Here is a 16,360-nt window from a genome sequence, read left to right as displayed (position 1 = left end):
GAGAATCCTAACTAGAGGCTCACAACTCTCCCATTGACATCAATGAATGATATCCACAAAATGTGAGTTACTCAAGCATATCTCACACTAGGATCTATCCCTGTCTACGTTTCTTATCATGATAACAACTTTTTCCATCCATTGACACAAAAACATTCACAGCTACACTGCCTATGCATGCATGTCTTAGTACAGGCTACATGATAGGATTTATTTCAGATAAAAAAGAATTAGCTCACTGAAGAACTGTGGCATTAATTTGAGACCTTTTTATATAGGCGACTGAAAATAGCACAGGAAGCCAGAGATCTGTCTAACAGACCAGAGACTGCCTTCCAGGTCTCCCTCCGTCTCACACAGGAACAGATAAAGCAACCTGTGTTCTCTAACCCAGTGCCTTACACAGGACACAGAGACTGAGAACCTTGCATGCTTGTATTGATAATGGAGAAGCCAAAGAGTCAAAGAAACAGACAGGGTGAGAGACAAAAGATGAGAGAAGAATAAGAAGAGAGATCAGAGAGGAGAAACTGGGAAGCAACTGGGAAGAGGACATGAGGAACAGGACAAGACATGAGAGAAGAAGAAGAAAAAGACATGAGAGAGGAAATAATGAAAGAGTGGGAACAACAAAGTAAACAGGGGAGATTAGTCGAGAGAGCAGAGAAGAGATAAAAAACAGAATCTAAGAGAGGAGGAGTGTGGGATCGGTTACCTCTGTGCGCTGCGAAGCCCTGTCTGTTTCTCTCTCTCTCTGTCTCCAGCTGCCACGCTGAGCAGCACATCTGGCCTGGCTGCCTTGCTGCCTGCAGCCGGGGCCGTGCACACATGTGAGTGCGTGTGTCAGCGCCTCGGTCACAACTTGGCAACCAGTCCGGCCCCGCGCCGAGGCTGCCGGGTAACAAATGACTGAAATATCTACCCAGCTTTGCTCCACATGCCTGGCCTGCACAGAATTTAAACGAACGTGACCAGACCGCAAGTTTGCCTCTACCCTATACTCCCCCTCCTCAGACTTAAAAAACACACACGACCGAAAAATCCAAATACAGAAAAAGAGAGAGAGAGAGAGAGAGAGAGAGAGAGAGAGAGAGAGAGAGAAAGAGAAAAGGGCCATGGTCGGATCTCCACACATATACAATTCCTGAATGCCAGATTTCTTGGAATGGCTGGTGTGGCTTCTGGCCCGCTCCTCTTTGTCGGAGTGTCTGAGTCCCCGCAAAACACAGGATCAACCTTTCATACAGTCAGTGTCTATGGTCTCAACAAGCTAGAAGTCCATTCAACTCAATGGCAACTGCAGATAGTCCCTGTAAATGTGTACCCTGTTCCCATGTAGAATCTAGTTCCACAGAAGGAGCAGATCACCTGAAGAGAAAAGAGTGGTGGAGGTGTGAGCCACACAGATCACTGAGCCTCTGTATCCACAGTCTGTCCCGGTCTGTCCCCTACTCCCACAACTCACCAGTCCTCCACTCAAACACAGACTTTGAGGTCTTTCACAGTGATATTAGACCATAGGGACCAATTGTCTCAGTCAGAGCATGTGGTGGATGAAACATGAAATGTCCAGTGAGTCACAGGCTATGAATCAGTGCTATTATGGGGTCTGGAATACACTTGAACGGGCCAAAGATTCTACTGAAATAACCTAATATGTGTTTATGACAACTAACCTACACTCTTAAAAATAAAGGTTCAAGTTGGAACCGAGTAAAGTTATTGAGATCGATGCCATAGGGCAACAATTTTAGGGTCTCTGAAGAACCATAAATTAGTTGATTCTTTGAAGAACCATACAAAAATCCAAAACCAGAAATGTTTCGGCCCTCCAGGACTCGTGTGGTGATACTGATGATTTGTCTCCACAAATGGTTTGTTTACATGGCAGGTTAGGATAAGTAACGTGGCAGGTTAGGATAATTGACATGGCAGGTTAGGAGCACTAATGCAGCAGGTTATCAGGTTAGGAGAATAAGGTTAAGGTTAAAAAAGGCTTAGGTTTAGGCTTAGCTACAATGCTACATCTAGCAACAATGGTAGAAATGTTAACAATCTGTGATGGACAAATCATCCGTATCATAACACTGGAATTGAATAGCCTTGCTGTATGGTTTTAAGCCTTATTTGCATATTTCCTAGGGTGCCATTTGAGTGAATTCTAGAGTTACCAGTACCACACATGACCGTTTGCTAGTGACAGAGAAATGGTTGTTGCATTCATTTTCAGTCCTGTGGCCTTCACCAAGTGAGATCCTAAGTGAATACAATGCATTTGGAAAGTTTTCAGACCCCTTGACTTTTTCCACAATTTGTTACGTTACAGCCTTATTCTAAAATGGGTTCAATACATTTTTTTCCTCATCAATCTACACACAATACCCCATAATGACAAAGCGAAAACAGGTTTTTTGAAATCTTTGCAGATTTATAAAAAAAATATAAAACAGAAATACCTTATTTTCTTAAGTATTCAGACCTTTTACTATGAGACTCGAAATTGAGCCTAATACAGTGGCCTGAAACGCATAGTTCACAGGTCACATCAGGCCTGCAAGTCACATTATGCTGGCTTGCAAAGTCATGTGTAATTCCTATTGGATTCCAGCAAGAGTGGGGATACCCAACAATTAGAAATTGTACTCACCCACAACCTTAATTCAGAATGACTGCCAGGGATGGGAAGACTTAAGATATCAAATCGAATCAAAGGGTATTAGTCAGATACAGTTTATCAGGTGTTATAGTGGTGCAGCGAAATGCTTTGTTACTAGTGCCTAACAATGCAGTCAAATGTCAAACAATAACAATTTTAAGAAAAATACAACAAAAAGGCAAGAAATCAATGACGGAGGGACTAATCCAATTAACAACCCAAATAACACTGTAGCAGTATCAAAATGCAATCAATACATACAGTACCAGTCAAAAGTTTGGACACCTACTCACTCAAGGGTTTTTCTTTATTTTTACTATTTTCTACATTGTAGAATAATAGTTAAGACATCAAACGTATGAAATAACACATATGGAATAATGTAGTAACCAAAAAAGTGTATTTTAGATTTTTCAAAGTAGCCACTTTGTACACGCTTGGCATTCTCTCAACCAGCTTCACCTAGAATGCTTTTCCATCAGTCTTGAAGGAGTTCCCACATATGCTGAGCACTTGTTGGCTGCTTTTCCTTTACTTTGCAGTTCAACTCATCCCAAACCTTCTCAATTGGCTTGAGGTTGGGTGATTGTGGAGGCCAGGTGATCTGATGCAGCACTCCATCACTCTCCTTCATGGTAAAATAGCCCTTACAAAGCCTTGAGGTGTGTTAGGTCATGTTCTGTTGAAAAACAAATGATAGTCCCACTAAGCGCAAACCAGATGGGATGGCGTATCACTGCAGAATACTGTGGTAGCCATGCTGGTTAAGTGTGCATTGAATTCTAAATATATCACTGAGTGTCACCAGCAAAGCACCCCACACCTCCTCCTCCATGCTTCACGGTGGGAGTCACACATGCGGAGATCATCCGTTCACCTACTCTGCATCTTACAAAGACACGGCGGTTGGACAGGCTGACCAAAGGACAGATTTCCACCGGTCTAATGTCCATTGCTCATGTTTCTTGGCCCAAGCATGTGTCTACTTCTTGATGTCCTTTAGCAGTGGTTTCTTTGCAGCAATTCAACCATGATTCACTAAGGCCTGATTCATGCAGTCTCCTCTGAACAGTTGATGTTGAGATGTGTCTGTTACTTGAACTCTGTGAAGCATTGATCTGGGCTGCAATTTCTGAAACTGGTAACTAACTTATCCTCTGCAGCGGTAACACTGGCTCTTCCTTTCCTTTGGCAGTCCTCATGAGACAGTTTCATCATAGCACTTGATGGTTTTTGCGACTGCACATGAAGAAATGTTCAAAGTTCTTGAAATTTTCCAGATTGACTGACCTTCATGTCTTAAAGTAATGGACTGTCGTTTCTCTTTGCTTATTTGAGTTGTTCTTGCTATAATATGGACTTGGTCTTTTACTAAATAGGGTCATCTTCTGTATACTACCCCTACCTTGTCACAACACAACAGATTGGCTCAAATGCATTGAGGAAAAAAAATCCACTAATTAACTTTTAACAAGGCACACCTGTTAATTGAATTCCAGGTGACTAATAAATTAATAAATTCCAGGTGACTACCTCATGAAGCTGGTTGAGAGAATGCCAACAGTGTGCAAAGCTGTCAAGGCAATGGGCGGCTACTTTGAAGAATCTCATATTTGGATTTGTTTAATACTTTTTTAGTTACTACTGTACATGATTCTATACATTTTATTTCATTGTTCTGTCTTCACTATTATTCTACAATGCAGAAAATAGTAAAAGAAAAACCCTGGAATGAGTTGGTGTGTCCAAACTTTTAGTAGATACAGTGCCTTCAGAAAGGATTCACACCTTGACTTTTTCCACATTTTGTTGTTACACAGCCTGAATTTAAAATTGATTAAATTTATGTTTTTGTTGTCACTGGCCTACACACAATACCCCATAATGTCAAAGTGGAATAATGTTTTTTTAAATGTTCAAATTAATAAAAAATTCAAAGCTGGCTTGAGTCAATAAGTATTCAACACCTTTGTTATGACAAGCATAAATAAGTTCAGGAGTAAAAATTTGCTTAACAAGTCACGTAATAAGTTGTATGTATTCACTCTGTGTGCAATAATAGTGTTTAACATGATTTTTGAATGACTAACTCATCTCTGTACTCCACACATACAATTATCTGTGATGTGTAAGGTTGGACCCAGGTACAGAGATGAGACCAGACGAGGAATCAGTGGTTAAAGATAAACATAATACTTTACTGAGATACGGTAGCCGCAGGATCACAGTACACTTAAAAAAATGTAATAAACACTAAATCTCAGTCAGTCAGTCAGTCAGTCAATCAGTCAGTCAGTCAAAAAACAACAACAACAACAACAACAACAACAACAACAACAACAACAACAACAACAACAACACACAGTAAACAATTCAAGCTTCTGCAAAGGACAACAGAAAACACACCTCTTTTAACAGGGAAATCATAATGAGTAAATTGGACACACCTGAGTGTCGTTAATGTCTCTAGGATGGTCTCTGCCGCCCTCTGGTGACAGGTGGAACCATGACATAATCTGTAAGATCCCTCTGTCGAGCAGTGCATTTCAAACACATTCAACCACAAAGACCAGGAGGTTTCTCAATGCCTCACAAAGAAGGGCACCTATTGGTAGATGGGTAAAAATAAAAAAGCAGACATTGAATACCCATTTGAGCATGGTGAAGTTATTAATTACACTTTGGATGGCGTCCTTTCTAACTCACTTGCAGGACAGGAAGGAAACCGCTCATGGAATTCACCATGAGGCCAATGGTGACTTTAAAACAGTTACAGAGTTTAATTGTTGTGATAGGAGAAAACTGAGGATTGATCAACAACATTGTAGTTACTAATTGACAGAGATGGCCGACAGAGATGGCCGCCTCGCTTCGCATTCCTAGGAAACTATGCAGTATTTTGTTTTTTTGTGTTATTTCTTACATTGTTACCCCAGGAAATCTTAGGTTTTATTACATACAGTCGGGAGGAACTATTGGATATAAGAGCAATGTCAACTCACCAAAATTACGACCAGGAATACGACTTTCCCGAAGCGGATCCTCTGTTTGGTCCACCACCCAGGACAATGGATCGGATCCGAGCCGGCGACCCAAAACAACGGCGCCGCAGAAGGGGCAGACGGGCACATCGCACACCGCTCCCGAGCATAACACTCACCAATGTCCAGTCTCTTGACAACAAGGTAGACGAAATCTGAGCAAGGGTTGCCTTCCAGAGAGACATCAGAGACTGTAATGTTCTTTGTTTCACGGAAACATGGCTCCCTCGAGACAGGCTATTGGAGTCGGTACAGCCACCTGGTTTCACGCATCACGCCGACAGAAACAAGCATCTCTCAGGTAAGAAGAAGGGCGGGGGTGTATGCCTTATGATTAACGAGACGTGGTGTGATCATAACAACATACAGGAACTCAAGTCCTATTGTTCACCTGATTTAGAATTCCTCACAATCAAATGCAGACCGCAATATCTACCAAGAGAATTCTCTTTGATCATAATCACAGTCGTGTATATTCCCCCCCAAGTAGACACATCGACGGCCCTGAACGAACTTCATTTGACTCTATGTAAACTGGAAACCACATATCCTGAGGCTGCATTTATTGTAGCTGGGGATTTTAACAAGGCTAATCTGAAAACAAGGCTCCCTAAATTCTATCAGCATATCGATTGCGCGACCCGGGCTGGCAAAACCCTGGATCATTGTTATTCTAACTTTTGCGACGCATATAAGGCCCTCCCCTGGCCTCCTTTCGGAAAAGCTGACCACGACTCCATTTTGTTGCTCCCAGCCTATAGGCAGAAACTAAAACAGGAAGCACCCGTGCTCAGGTCTGTTCAACGCTGGTCCGACCAATCGGATTCCACGCTTCAAGATCGCTTCGATCACGTGGACTGGGATATGTTCCGCATAGCGTTGAACAACAATATTGATGAATACGCTGATTCGGTGAGCGAGTTTATTAGCAAGTGCATCGGTGATGTTATACCCACAGCGTCTATTAAAACATTCCCCAACCAGAAACCGTGGATTGATGGCAGCATTCACGGAAAACTGAAAACGCGAACCACTGCTTTTAATTAGGGCAAGGTAACTGGAAACATGACCGAATACAGACAGTGTAGCTATTCCCTCCACAAGGCAATCAAACAAGCTAAGCGTCAGTATAGAGACAAAGTAGAGTCGCAATTCAACAGCTCAGACACGAGAGGTATGTGGCAGGGTCTACAGTCAATCACGGAATACTAAAGAAAAACCAGCCCCGTCGCGGACCACGATGTCTTGCTCCCAGACAAACTAAACAACTTCTTTGCTCGCTTTGAGGACAATACAGTGCCACTGACATGGCCCGCTACCAAAACCTGCGGGCTCTCCTTCACTGCAGCCAACGTGAGTAAAACATTTAAACTTGTTAACCCTCGCAAGGCTGCAGGCCGAGACGTCATCCCCAGCCGCGTCCTCAGAGCATGTGCAGACCAGCTGGCTGGTGTGTTTACGGACATATTCAATCAATCCTTATCCCAGTCTGCTGTTCCCACATGCTTCAAGAGGGCCACCATTGTTCCTTTTCCTAAGAAAGCTAAGGTAACTGAGCTAAATGACTACCGCCCCGTAGCACTCACTTCCGTCATCATGAAGTGCTTTGAGAGACTAGTCAAGGACCATATCACCTCCACCCTACCTGACACCCTAGACCCACTCCAATTTTCTTACCGCCCCAGTAGGTCCACAGACGACGCAATCGCAATCACACTGCACACTGCCCTAACCCATCTGGACAAGAGGAATACCTATGTTTAAATGCTGTTCATCGACTACAGCTCAGCATTTAACACCATAGTACCCTCCATTTAACACCATAGTACCCTCCAAACTCGTCATTAAGCTCGAGACCCTGGGTTTCGACCCCGCCCTGTGCAACTGGGTCCTGGACTTCCTGACGGGCCACCCACAGGTGGTGAGGGTAGGTAACAACATCTCCACCCCGCTGATCCTCAACACTGGGGCCCCACAAGGGTGCGTTCTCAGCCCCCTCCTGTGCTCCCTGCACACCCATGCATATCTCCAACTCAATCATCAAGTTTGCAGACGACACTACAGTGGTAGGCTTGATTACCAACAACGACGAGACGGGGAGGAGGTGAGGGACCTCGGAGTGTGGTGTCAGGAAAATAACCTCACACTCAATGTCAACAAAACAAAGGAGATGATCGTGGACTTCAGGAAACAGCAGAGGGAGCAGCCCCCAATCCACATCGACGGGACAGTAGTGGAGAGGGTGGAAAGTTTTAAGTTCCTCGGCGTACACATCACGGACAAACTGAAATGGTCCACCCACACAGACAGCGTGGTGAAGAAGGCGCAGCAGCGCCTCTTCAACCTGTCACGTCCTGGCCAGTATAAGGGTTAATGGAAAAATGTATGTAATAAATGTATCACTAGCCACTTTAAACAATGCCACTTCTATAATGTTTACATACCCTGCATTACTCATCTCATATGTATATACTGTCCTCTATACCATCTACTGCATCTTGCCTCTGCCGTTCGACCATCACTCATTCATATATTTTTATGTACATATTCTTATTCATTGCTTTACACTTGTGTGTATAAGGTAGTTGTTGTGGAACTGTTAGGTTAGATTACTTGTTAGATATTACTGCATGGTCGGAACTAGAAGCACAAGCATTTCGCTACACTCACATTAACATCTGCTAACCATGTGTATGTGACAAATAACATTTGATTTGATTTGATTTGAAAAGAAGGAAGCCTGTAAAGAAAAGAAATATTCCAAAACATGCATCCTGTATGCAACAAGGCAAGAAATGTGTCAAAGCAATTAACTTTTTGTCCTGAATACAAAGTGTTATGTTTGGGGCAAATTCAATCCAAAACATTACTGATTACCACTCTCCATATTTTCAAGAATAGTCGTGACTATATCATGTTATAGGTACAGTATGCTTGTAATCGTTAAGGACTGGGGAGTTTTTCAGGATAATAAAGAAACGGAATGGAGCTAAGCACAGGCAAAATCCTAGAGGAAAACTTGGTTCAATCTGCTTTCCACCAGACACTGAGAAATGAATCACCATTCAGCAGGACAATAACCTAAAACACAAAGCCAAATCTACACTGGAGATGCTTACCAAGAAGACAGTGAATGTTCCTAAGTAACCGAGTTACAGTTTTGACTTAAATCTACTTGAAAATCTATGGTAAGACCTGATAATGGTTGTGTAACAATGATCAACAACAAATTTGACAGAGCTTGAATTATTTTTTTAATAATTATGGGCAAACGTTGCGCAATCCAGGTGTGGAAAGCTCGTAGAGACTTACCTAGAAAGACTCACAGCTCTAATCTAGTATTTTATTTTCAAGAAATTTGCCAAAAAAAGTTTTTACATGTTTTCACTTTGTCATTATGGGGTATTTTGTGTCGATGGGTGAGAAAAATAATATTGATTTAAGCCATGGCATTGCTGTAACACAACAAAATGTGGAATAAGTCAAGGGGTATGAATACTTTCTGATTTCACTGCATACCGCATACCTGGGGTCCTGGGTGGCGCAGCAATAGAAATGTTACACTGAAATGGAGACATCTGCAGGTTTCCATACATTTCAATAACCTTTTAGAATTCTGAAGAAGCGTAGATGCCATGTCAAGAAGCCCACATTTAATTCAAAGATACTTTATTGGGCAGTGCCCCTGTGACAACAACTTTGGACCCCCTTGTGGCCCGCCTAAATCTGGAGTATGAAATAATTTTTACATAACAAATTTTTGCTATCGTTCTTTTTTTACATCCGTTATTAGGCATTGGCTTTAGGCGGAACACAACAGTATCGTACCACAAGCAAAATTATATGAAAACAATAACGTCTAATGTAACTGGCCCCTCTAACAGTACAACTGGCCCCAGCTTGGCCCCCCCAGTTGAAATGGTCTAGAACCGCCACTGTACAGTACATGTAGACAACGATGTAGACTGCAATCTGCAGACTCAACAGTCCCGGGCCTGCAGCCAAACCAAACAGATGAAATTCTGCTCTAGACCTTTATGGCAATGAATAAGTACTCCACCCTCGGGACCACCCTCATAATCACACTGGCACAATCCACAATGGCCCTATTGCTTCCCCTAAAGACATCTCCTTGTCATCCACTGCAAAACCCTCTATGGATAGCATAATATTGACTAAACGCAATGCATTCACAGATCTAACCTAAAACGGCAAAAGGTGATAACTCTACAATAAAGTCACAATAGCGTTACACATAGGTGTGAGGGTAATAGGGTGCCCAGACCTGCAGACATTACCACAAAATAAACGTTAACCTCAGGCTTCATTGTCTAATACTGGACCATGAAAAGCTACAATTCTGGACTATTTCCTTTTGGCGCAGTACTCTCCAGGCTGATATGAAACCCTATCCTGTGAAAAAAGATCCTTGGGGGACCCCCATCTGGCAGTCCTCTGTATTATTGAGGAGAGAAGAGGAATTTAAGAAGATAAAAAAGCATCTCTGCAGCCAGATACCACGTAGCAGTAAAATTAACGCCCAGCAGTCACACAGTACACTGTCATGGCTTTACCAGAAGCAGACATAACACTGGTGGAGACAGTCGGCCCACTCTAATCCACTGGTATGGAGAGAGAGGAGGAGGATTGGAAAAGCAGTCCAGGTCAATTATTCCCAGAAGAGGCCATGGAGTTACTCACTCACACACATACATGCATGCACACACACACACAGTGTAGGTACTGCTTCCACACTCTAGTCCTCTGCTTTGATACACTTGTGTATATCCTCCATTCACAGTATCGAAATGAATGGAAGAGACTCAGATTCAGTCACAGGATATGTCCAATGTGGTTCGGCAAGTACTCTCTCTACTAATAAATGAAAAGCAATATTTTCATGGTACAGCTGATCCAATACAGTATGGACATGGTTTAGTGTAGAGATGTTGTCTGGACTAGTGGACTTACTTTGGTGGGGCCTGCAGGGTCTGTTCCAGTCTGAATCATGACCCCCGGCTGACATCAGAGACACGAGCAGCACACACAGCCTTCTACCTGAGAGAGGGAGAGGGAGAGGGAGAGGGAGAGGTGGGAGAGAGTGAGAAAGAGATATATTGTCATTCAATATCAATTAAATTGTTCTCATTACACATATCTTAGTGAATGTACTGTATTATTGTGTATTATAGGGACTCTTCTAATCATGATGGTAATGGCCTGCATCCCCTAGCTACTGGGGGACAGAACACCCAACGGTTAAAAAGGGTGTCTTGCCTTGGCAGGACCCTCATAGTCGACACACTGCTGAGACCCTGCATGAGCGCTAACCCGGGCTTGGGGAAACGACTCTCGACAGAGACCTCCATTTAGAGCGATGGGGCGATCCACGCAGTTCCAGAAATAAACAGCTTGTACGGTCACGACTGACTGTCGCTGTGAATGTCAGACCTGTAAAGGTCTATTGTGTCATAATATGTGGCCCATTTGGGTTAAGCAGTAGGGCTGGAGAGATAGGCACGTCTCCCACTCTCTATGGGCTCTCCTCACCTCTCCTCCGTCCTACAGGACACATCTGGGAGCCATCAGGGAACAGACAGCGAGCGGCCCCGTGGCCACTGGGAGCTGAGCTGGTTGTAATTACTTATTAATCATAGGCTCTGTGTGTGTGTGTGTGTGTGTGTGTGTGTGTGTGTGTGTGTGTGTGTGTGTGTGTGTGTGTGTGTGTGTGTGTGTGTGTGTGTGTGTGTGCGTGTGCGTGTGCGTGTGTGTAGGAGAAGGACGTAGGCAGGCTAAGCAGCTCCTGAACAGCTCACACACAATTAATCAAATTCACATAAAAATTGCAATATTCACATGTGAAATATCCATACCGCAAGAGATCCATACTGTATCGCATGTAATATCCATTTTTATAGTTTACTCCGTTTATATCCATTTTTATAGTTTACTCCGTTTATCGTCTCTCTTGGCATGTACACAACTGGACAGATGTCCTTTTCACTCAGTATTTCCCCGCTACTGGTCGTGTTTGTAACGCAAGATGGAGGAGAGCCTGTCTCTCATCAGAGATCGCAATTATTTTGTGAGATTGCAAATTTACAAAATGTTTTATTTCATTCAAGACAGGAGAAACATACTGTTTCAGGTGATAATAAAACATGTTTTCTTTTAGTTGCTTTTTCCTCAACTTGTTTCTTTTACTATCTCTTACTTTCTAGCAAGTCAAGCTAGCTTACACAGAGCAGCTAACCTTAGCACTAGCTAGCTAAAAGCTAGGCTAGGTTGAAGATACTGTTGCTATTATTCAACATTATTATTAAAATATTAATGATTTATAGTACCTCATTCTATGGTTTGGTAACTTACTGTTCTATTTTCGGGCTGAAGACCAAGCAGAGTTTGAAAAAATTCAAAGTATACGCCATCTATTTCCTATGGAGTCTCGGACACAAGGGGGCACTGAGATGCCACTCCGTTGCGGACAGACCCCATTGAAATTAATGACATCCAGAGCAACACAACGGACTGCAAATTTGGGATGTGTAAGGGCGTCTCACTCTCCTCTTGTGGCTGCTCACCCCATACACCAAGCCCTACACCCGTAAATCAAGCAGTTCAGTTCCTCCTCCACGCTGTTAGATTCACTATATGTTTGCATGCTGTTAGGTCAAATGCAGTCAACAGATTGTTCCAAACAAGAACGATGTTGCTTTGTTCTTTGCTTCTTAATATAAATCATTCTATTTCAATGATTTCAACAGTTCACCCAAGTTTTTTGATCTACAACGAGTGTAAAAATCATTAGGAACACCTTCCTAATATTGAGTTTCACCCCCTTTTACCCTCAGAAGAGCCTCAATTCATTGGGGTATGGACTCTTCAAGATGTCTAAAGCTTTCCACAGGGATGCTGGCCCATGTTGACTCCAATGCTTCCCACAAGCTGGCTGGAGGTCCTTTGGGTGGTGGACCATTCTTGATACACATGGGAAACTTTTGAGCGTGAACAACCCTGCAGCATTGCAGTACTTGACACACTCAAGAACTAGTGGGATAAACAACTCACGTCCTGTTGTAAATCAACGGAGAAGATCCAGGCTTTCCCTCTCCAAATTCACCAATGGAATATCTTTGTCTCAACAGACCTTTTTCCCGCTGAAACTCTAACACGTTCAAAAGCTAATACTGGAATAATATTTCGAACTTAGAATGTGGGGAATGGACAGAGGCGATCTATAGAACACTAATGTAATTGTGTTTGTTATTTTGTGATGTCATTAAAAATGTTATAAAGGAAATACTGTAACTTGGAAAGTATACCCACTACATATATGCAGTTTCCATACTATATGTTGTGCATGTAATATGGAAAATGAGTAAAGTGTTTTTTTAAGAGAGGGATGTGATGTGAGAAGCTATAAGAGATAATTGTTTTCCATAACTTTGCACAGTAAGTAGTCACCGCCCCGGAGTGAGATCAGGGAGAGTGCCAGCCTGCCGGAACAAACCCTTTCAAGCAAAAGGTATAAAGGATGGGTTAAGAAAAAACACATTAGACCAGAAAAATGTGAAGTTATAGCTGCACGTTTATAATGGTTTGAACTTTGAATCTCAACATGAGGTGGAGAAGATAAACTCACCTCATGGACAATCACTGGTACGGCTTATTAGCTGTCCTAAGTAAAGTATCTTCAAAAGCGAATTTAGGACCATCCTGTTATTCTGCTCAAACCACCGTATTACGCTACTTTCATCACCCCACTGGGGAACCATCGATACGGCTGGCTAGCCTATCTTCAAAGAAGCATCTTCAAGAGCAAATGGAAGGAAAATCAACTCTGTAGTTCTGTTCAGGACTACACGACAAGTCACCGTATACCAGCCAACTATAAAAGAAGGACAACAGTAGAAGACTTGTTGGAACCATTTCGGACAATCAGAGCCTTACAAGCGTGCTGCGAAAAGGCCCAACCCTCTTTCCAAGGCTGCCCCGTTCACCAAGAAATCCCCGGCGAACCCAGGCATTTCACATAAATACATTCATGATTTCTTATTCAAAGCGGGCGGCAGTTCGTGTGCAAAGTATATGGTTACTATAGGTGAAAATAGTTTCTGAATGTACCAATGTTAAGCATCTCTGTCCCTCTCTCTTTCCCTCTCCATCTCTTCTTTAACAAGAAGCCATGTTGTTGTCATTCTGCTAGGGACCTGTTTTTAGAGTATTACATCTCCAATCAATAAATAGTGCAGAGTGTGTATGTTTATCCTGTGTTCCCATTTAATTAGCTGGTAAATAAATAATTAAACCAATTTGTGTAGTACTGACTCATAAGTAAGGCTCGGGTTTTTGCAGATGCAAGGAGGTTACAACTGTTCAGAATGGTGATATGATACGAGGTTATGATTAATAAATTGACTGTGATAGGTAAAGACCTTTTAGAGTTTAATTCAGGAGATGTTAACTCTTTAAAGATCTGTTCTCGTGGTGCCACAGATCTTAATGAGTTCATTGTTACATGATTAATTGAATTGGGTAACAATTAAACATAGTTAGTTAATTAGATAAATAAGTCTTCAAATGAATGTTAAAATCAAGTCACGACACTGTTCAAAGACACTTAAATCTTTTGTCCTGCCCCTCTTTTGTCTTGCCCCTCACCTTATGAATGGCACACGTCTTAATTGTCTCAAGGCTTAAAAATCCTTCTTTAACCTGTCTCTGATTGAAGTAGATTTAACAAGTGACATCAATAAGGGATCATGGCTTTCATCTGGATTCACCTGGTCAGTCTATGTCGTGGAAAGAGCAGGTGTTCCTAATGTTTTATACACTCAGTGTATATCACAAGTCAAATCGCAATCGCAGCATATTGTGCTACCCTAATGCGACTGACCTCCAACAATTACACTACATGTACATTATTTATAGAAAAAACATCTCGCCCCAAGAGTGAGTGTGTGTGTTTGTGTGGGTGGGGGGGATGGAAGGGGGGCAGGCAGTTTAAGCAGCTCCTAGGCTATTATTTATATAAAAAAACATCTTACCCAAAGAGTGTGTGCATTTTTCTTTTTCTGAGGCACACTGGTACAGGCACCAGTGGAGCTTGGATTAAAGGTAGGTGTTGCTACGACGATGGCCTAGAGGCCTGGTGACATCATACCCATTTTCCCACTATGGCCTCTCACTCACTCTGTTGCCCTACTGTCTGTAGTACTCTGATACCCTGTGGGGAACGAAAGGCAACCGGAGTGCCGATTTATCATCACACACATATATGCCAAAGCACACACACTTATCATAACAGCACACACTGAGCATGGAGCCACGGCACACAGAGAACACAGAGAACACTCCAACACATTCCAGAACACCCACGAGGACAGCCACCACAGCAAACGAAGCACACACATACACATACACACACACTTACACAATTATATAGTTGGTGTTGGCCTATAAGAAACATGATATTGGTATCAGCCAATAATCTCTTTCATAGCAAGTTTTCTGGGTAGAAACTGTTTAGACCTAGTGTTACATTTGACCAACATTATCTGTCTCCAGTATCGCCCAGAACCGTGCTTAATGATATATTAGTAATGACCATTCAGCCATCATTACAATAGACTCTGGCAGTGTTGTTTTCCTCAAATCTTTCACAATTTGTCATCTGGACATCTAGGTATTTTTCTCATGATTAGGACGTCTCAATAGACCATGGCACTAAGATTAAAACACATAGTGCCTCTCATTGACTGAGCCTCTAACCCCTTATCCCTCTCATTCTGGTGATGTTTCTAGTGGGGACCCCCAACCGAGAGACACACACACACACTCCTTCGTCCCCCCCAGCACATGTGGCCCTATGTTGAGTGAGTGACAGGCAGACCCAGGGGAAAAGTAGTGTTGTGCTGCTACTGCAGCCAGTGGCATGTCATTTCAGCCAGAGCACTTATAATTATCCTGTTTTCTTTGACCAAAATAAAACTTTCCAGAGATTAAAAATGCCCCAGGCGAGGAAAAGAGTGGCGAGTGACATCACGGCCGAGTAATGGATTTTAAAGTGGCTCAGGTTTAGATTTCTGAGTAAGCACTAAATTGAAAAGGTATGGTGGTAAGAAACGTAACGAGCGTACCCTCAATACCATACGGATACTATATGTGCAAACGGGAGACTTCTTGGTCAACAAATTGACTTGATTAGTATGGCCTATTTTCCTTAATTTAATACAAATTAAAGGCCGGCCTGTTCTGACTCTAACCAATATATTATCGCTGCTATCTAAATCCATATCAATGTCCACAATTGAGTATGACAACAGCTTTGATAGCTCATTTGTCCTTGATGTCGACGGACATGATAAATCAGCAATGTGGATAAAAAATTCCAAATTCCCTGAAATGGAGTACCTTATAATATAATTGGTATATATTTTGATTAGCTGTGGTGCTGCTGATGACACTGTGTGTTGTAAATGCAACCTCAGAATCAGCCTGTTATATTAACAACCAAAGCTTAAGGGCATGGAGAGCTGGTCATACTGACATCATCTGTCCCAATCCATCTCAGTGGTGCCATCATTAGGTTACAGAGACCACAAACTCCACCATTTAATGTCACATCAGTTGGAAAACAACAGAATGTGCCCGATCACCTCTC

The 16,360-nt window shown here is 42.5% G+C and overlaps 1 protein-coding gene across 6 annotated transcripts in view; it reads right to left on the bottom strand.

Moving 5' to 3' along the window:
- LOC100194969 (v-ets erythroblastosis virus E26 oncogene like (avian)) overlaps positions 1-16,360 on the bottom strand; it is a 77,871-nt gene that overhangs the window by 42,944 nt on the left and 18,567 nt on the right. For 5 of the 6 annotated variants that reach the window (XM_045716201.1, XM_045716203.1, XM_045716204.1 and 2 more), the window contains exon 2: positions 10,669-10,755. In XM_045716201.1, coding sequence (XP_045572157.1) covers positions 10,669-10,707 — 39 coding nt within the window. In that variant the 5' untranslated portion in view covers positions 10,708-10,755. Of the gene's footprint in view, positions 1-715; positions 735-10,668; positions 10,756-16,360 lie in introns of those variants that run through there. The other variant, XM_014197063.2, reaches the window with a different exon arrangement.

Source organism: Salmo salar, chromosome ssa04 (genome assembly GCF_905237065.1).
Source record: "Salmo salar chromosome ssa04, Ssal_v3.1, whole genome shotgun sequence".
Lineage (NCBI taxonomy): Eukaryota > Metazoa > Chordata > Actinopteri > Salmoniformes > Salmonidae > Salmo > Salmo salar.
Note: the sequence above shows the minus strand (reverse complement) of the source record. Positions and strands in the feature narration are given on the sequence as shown.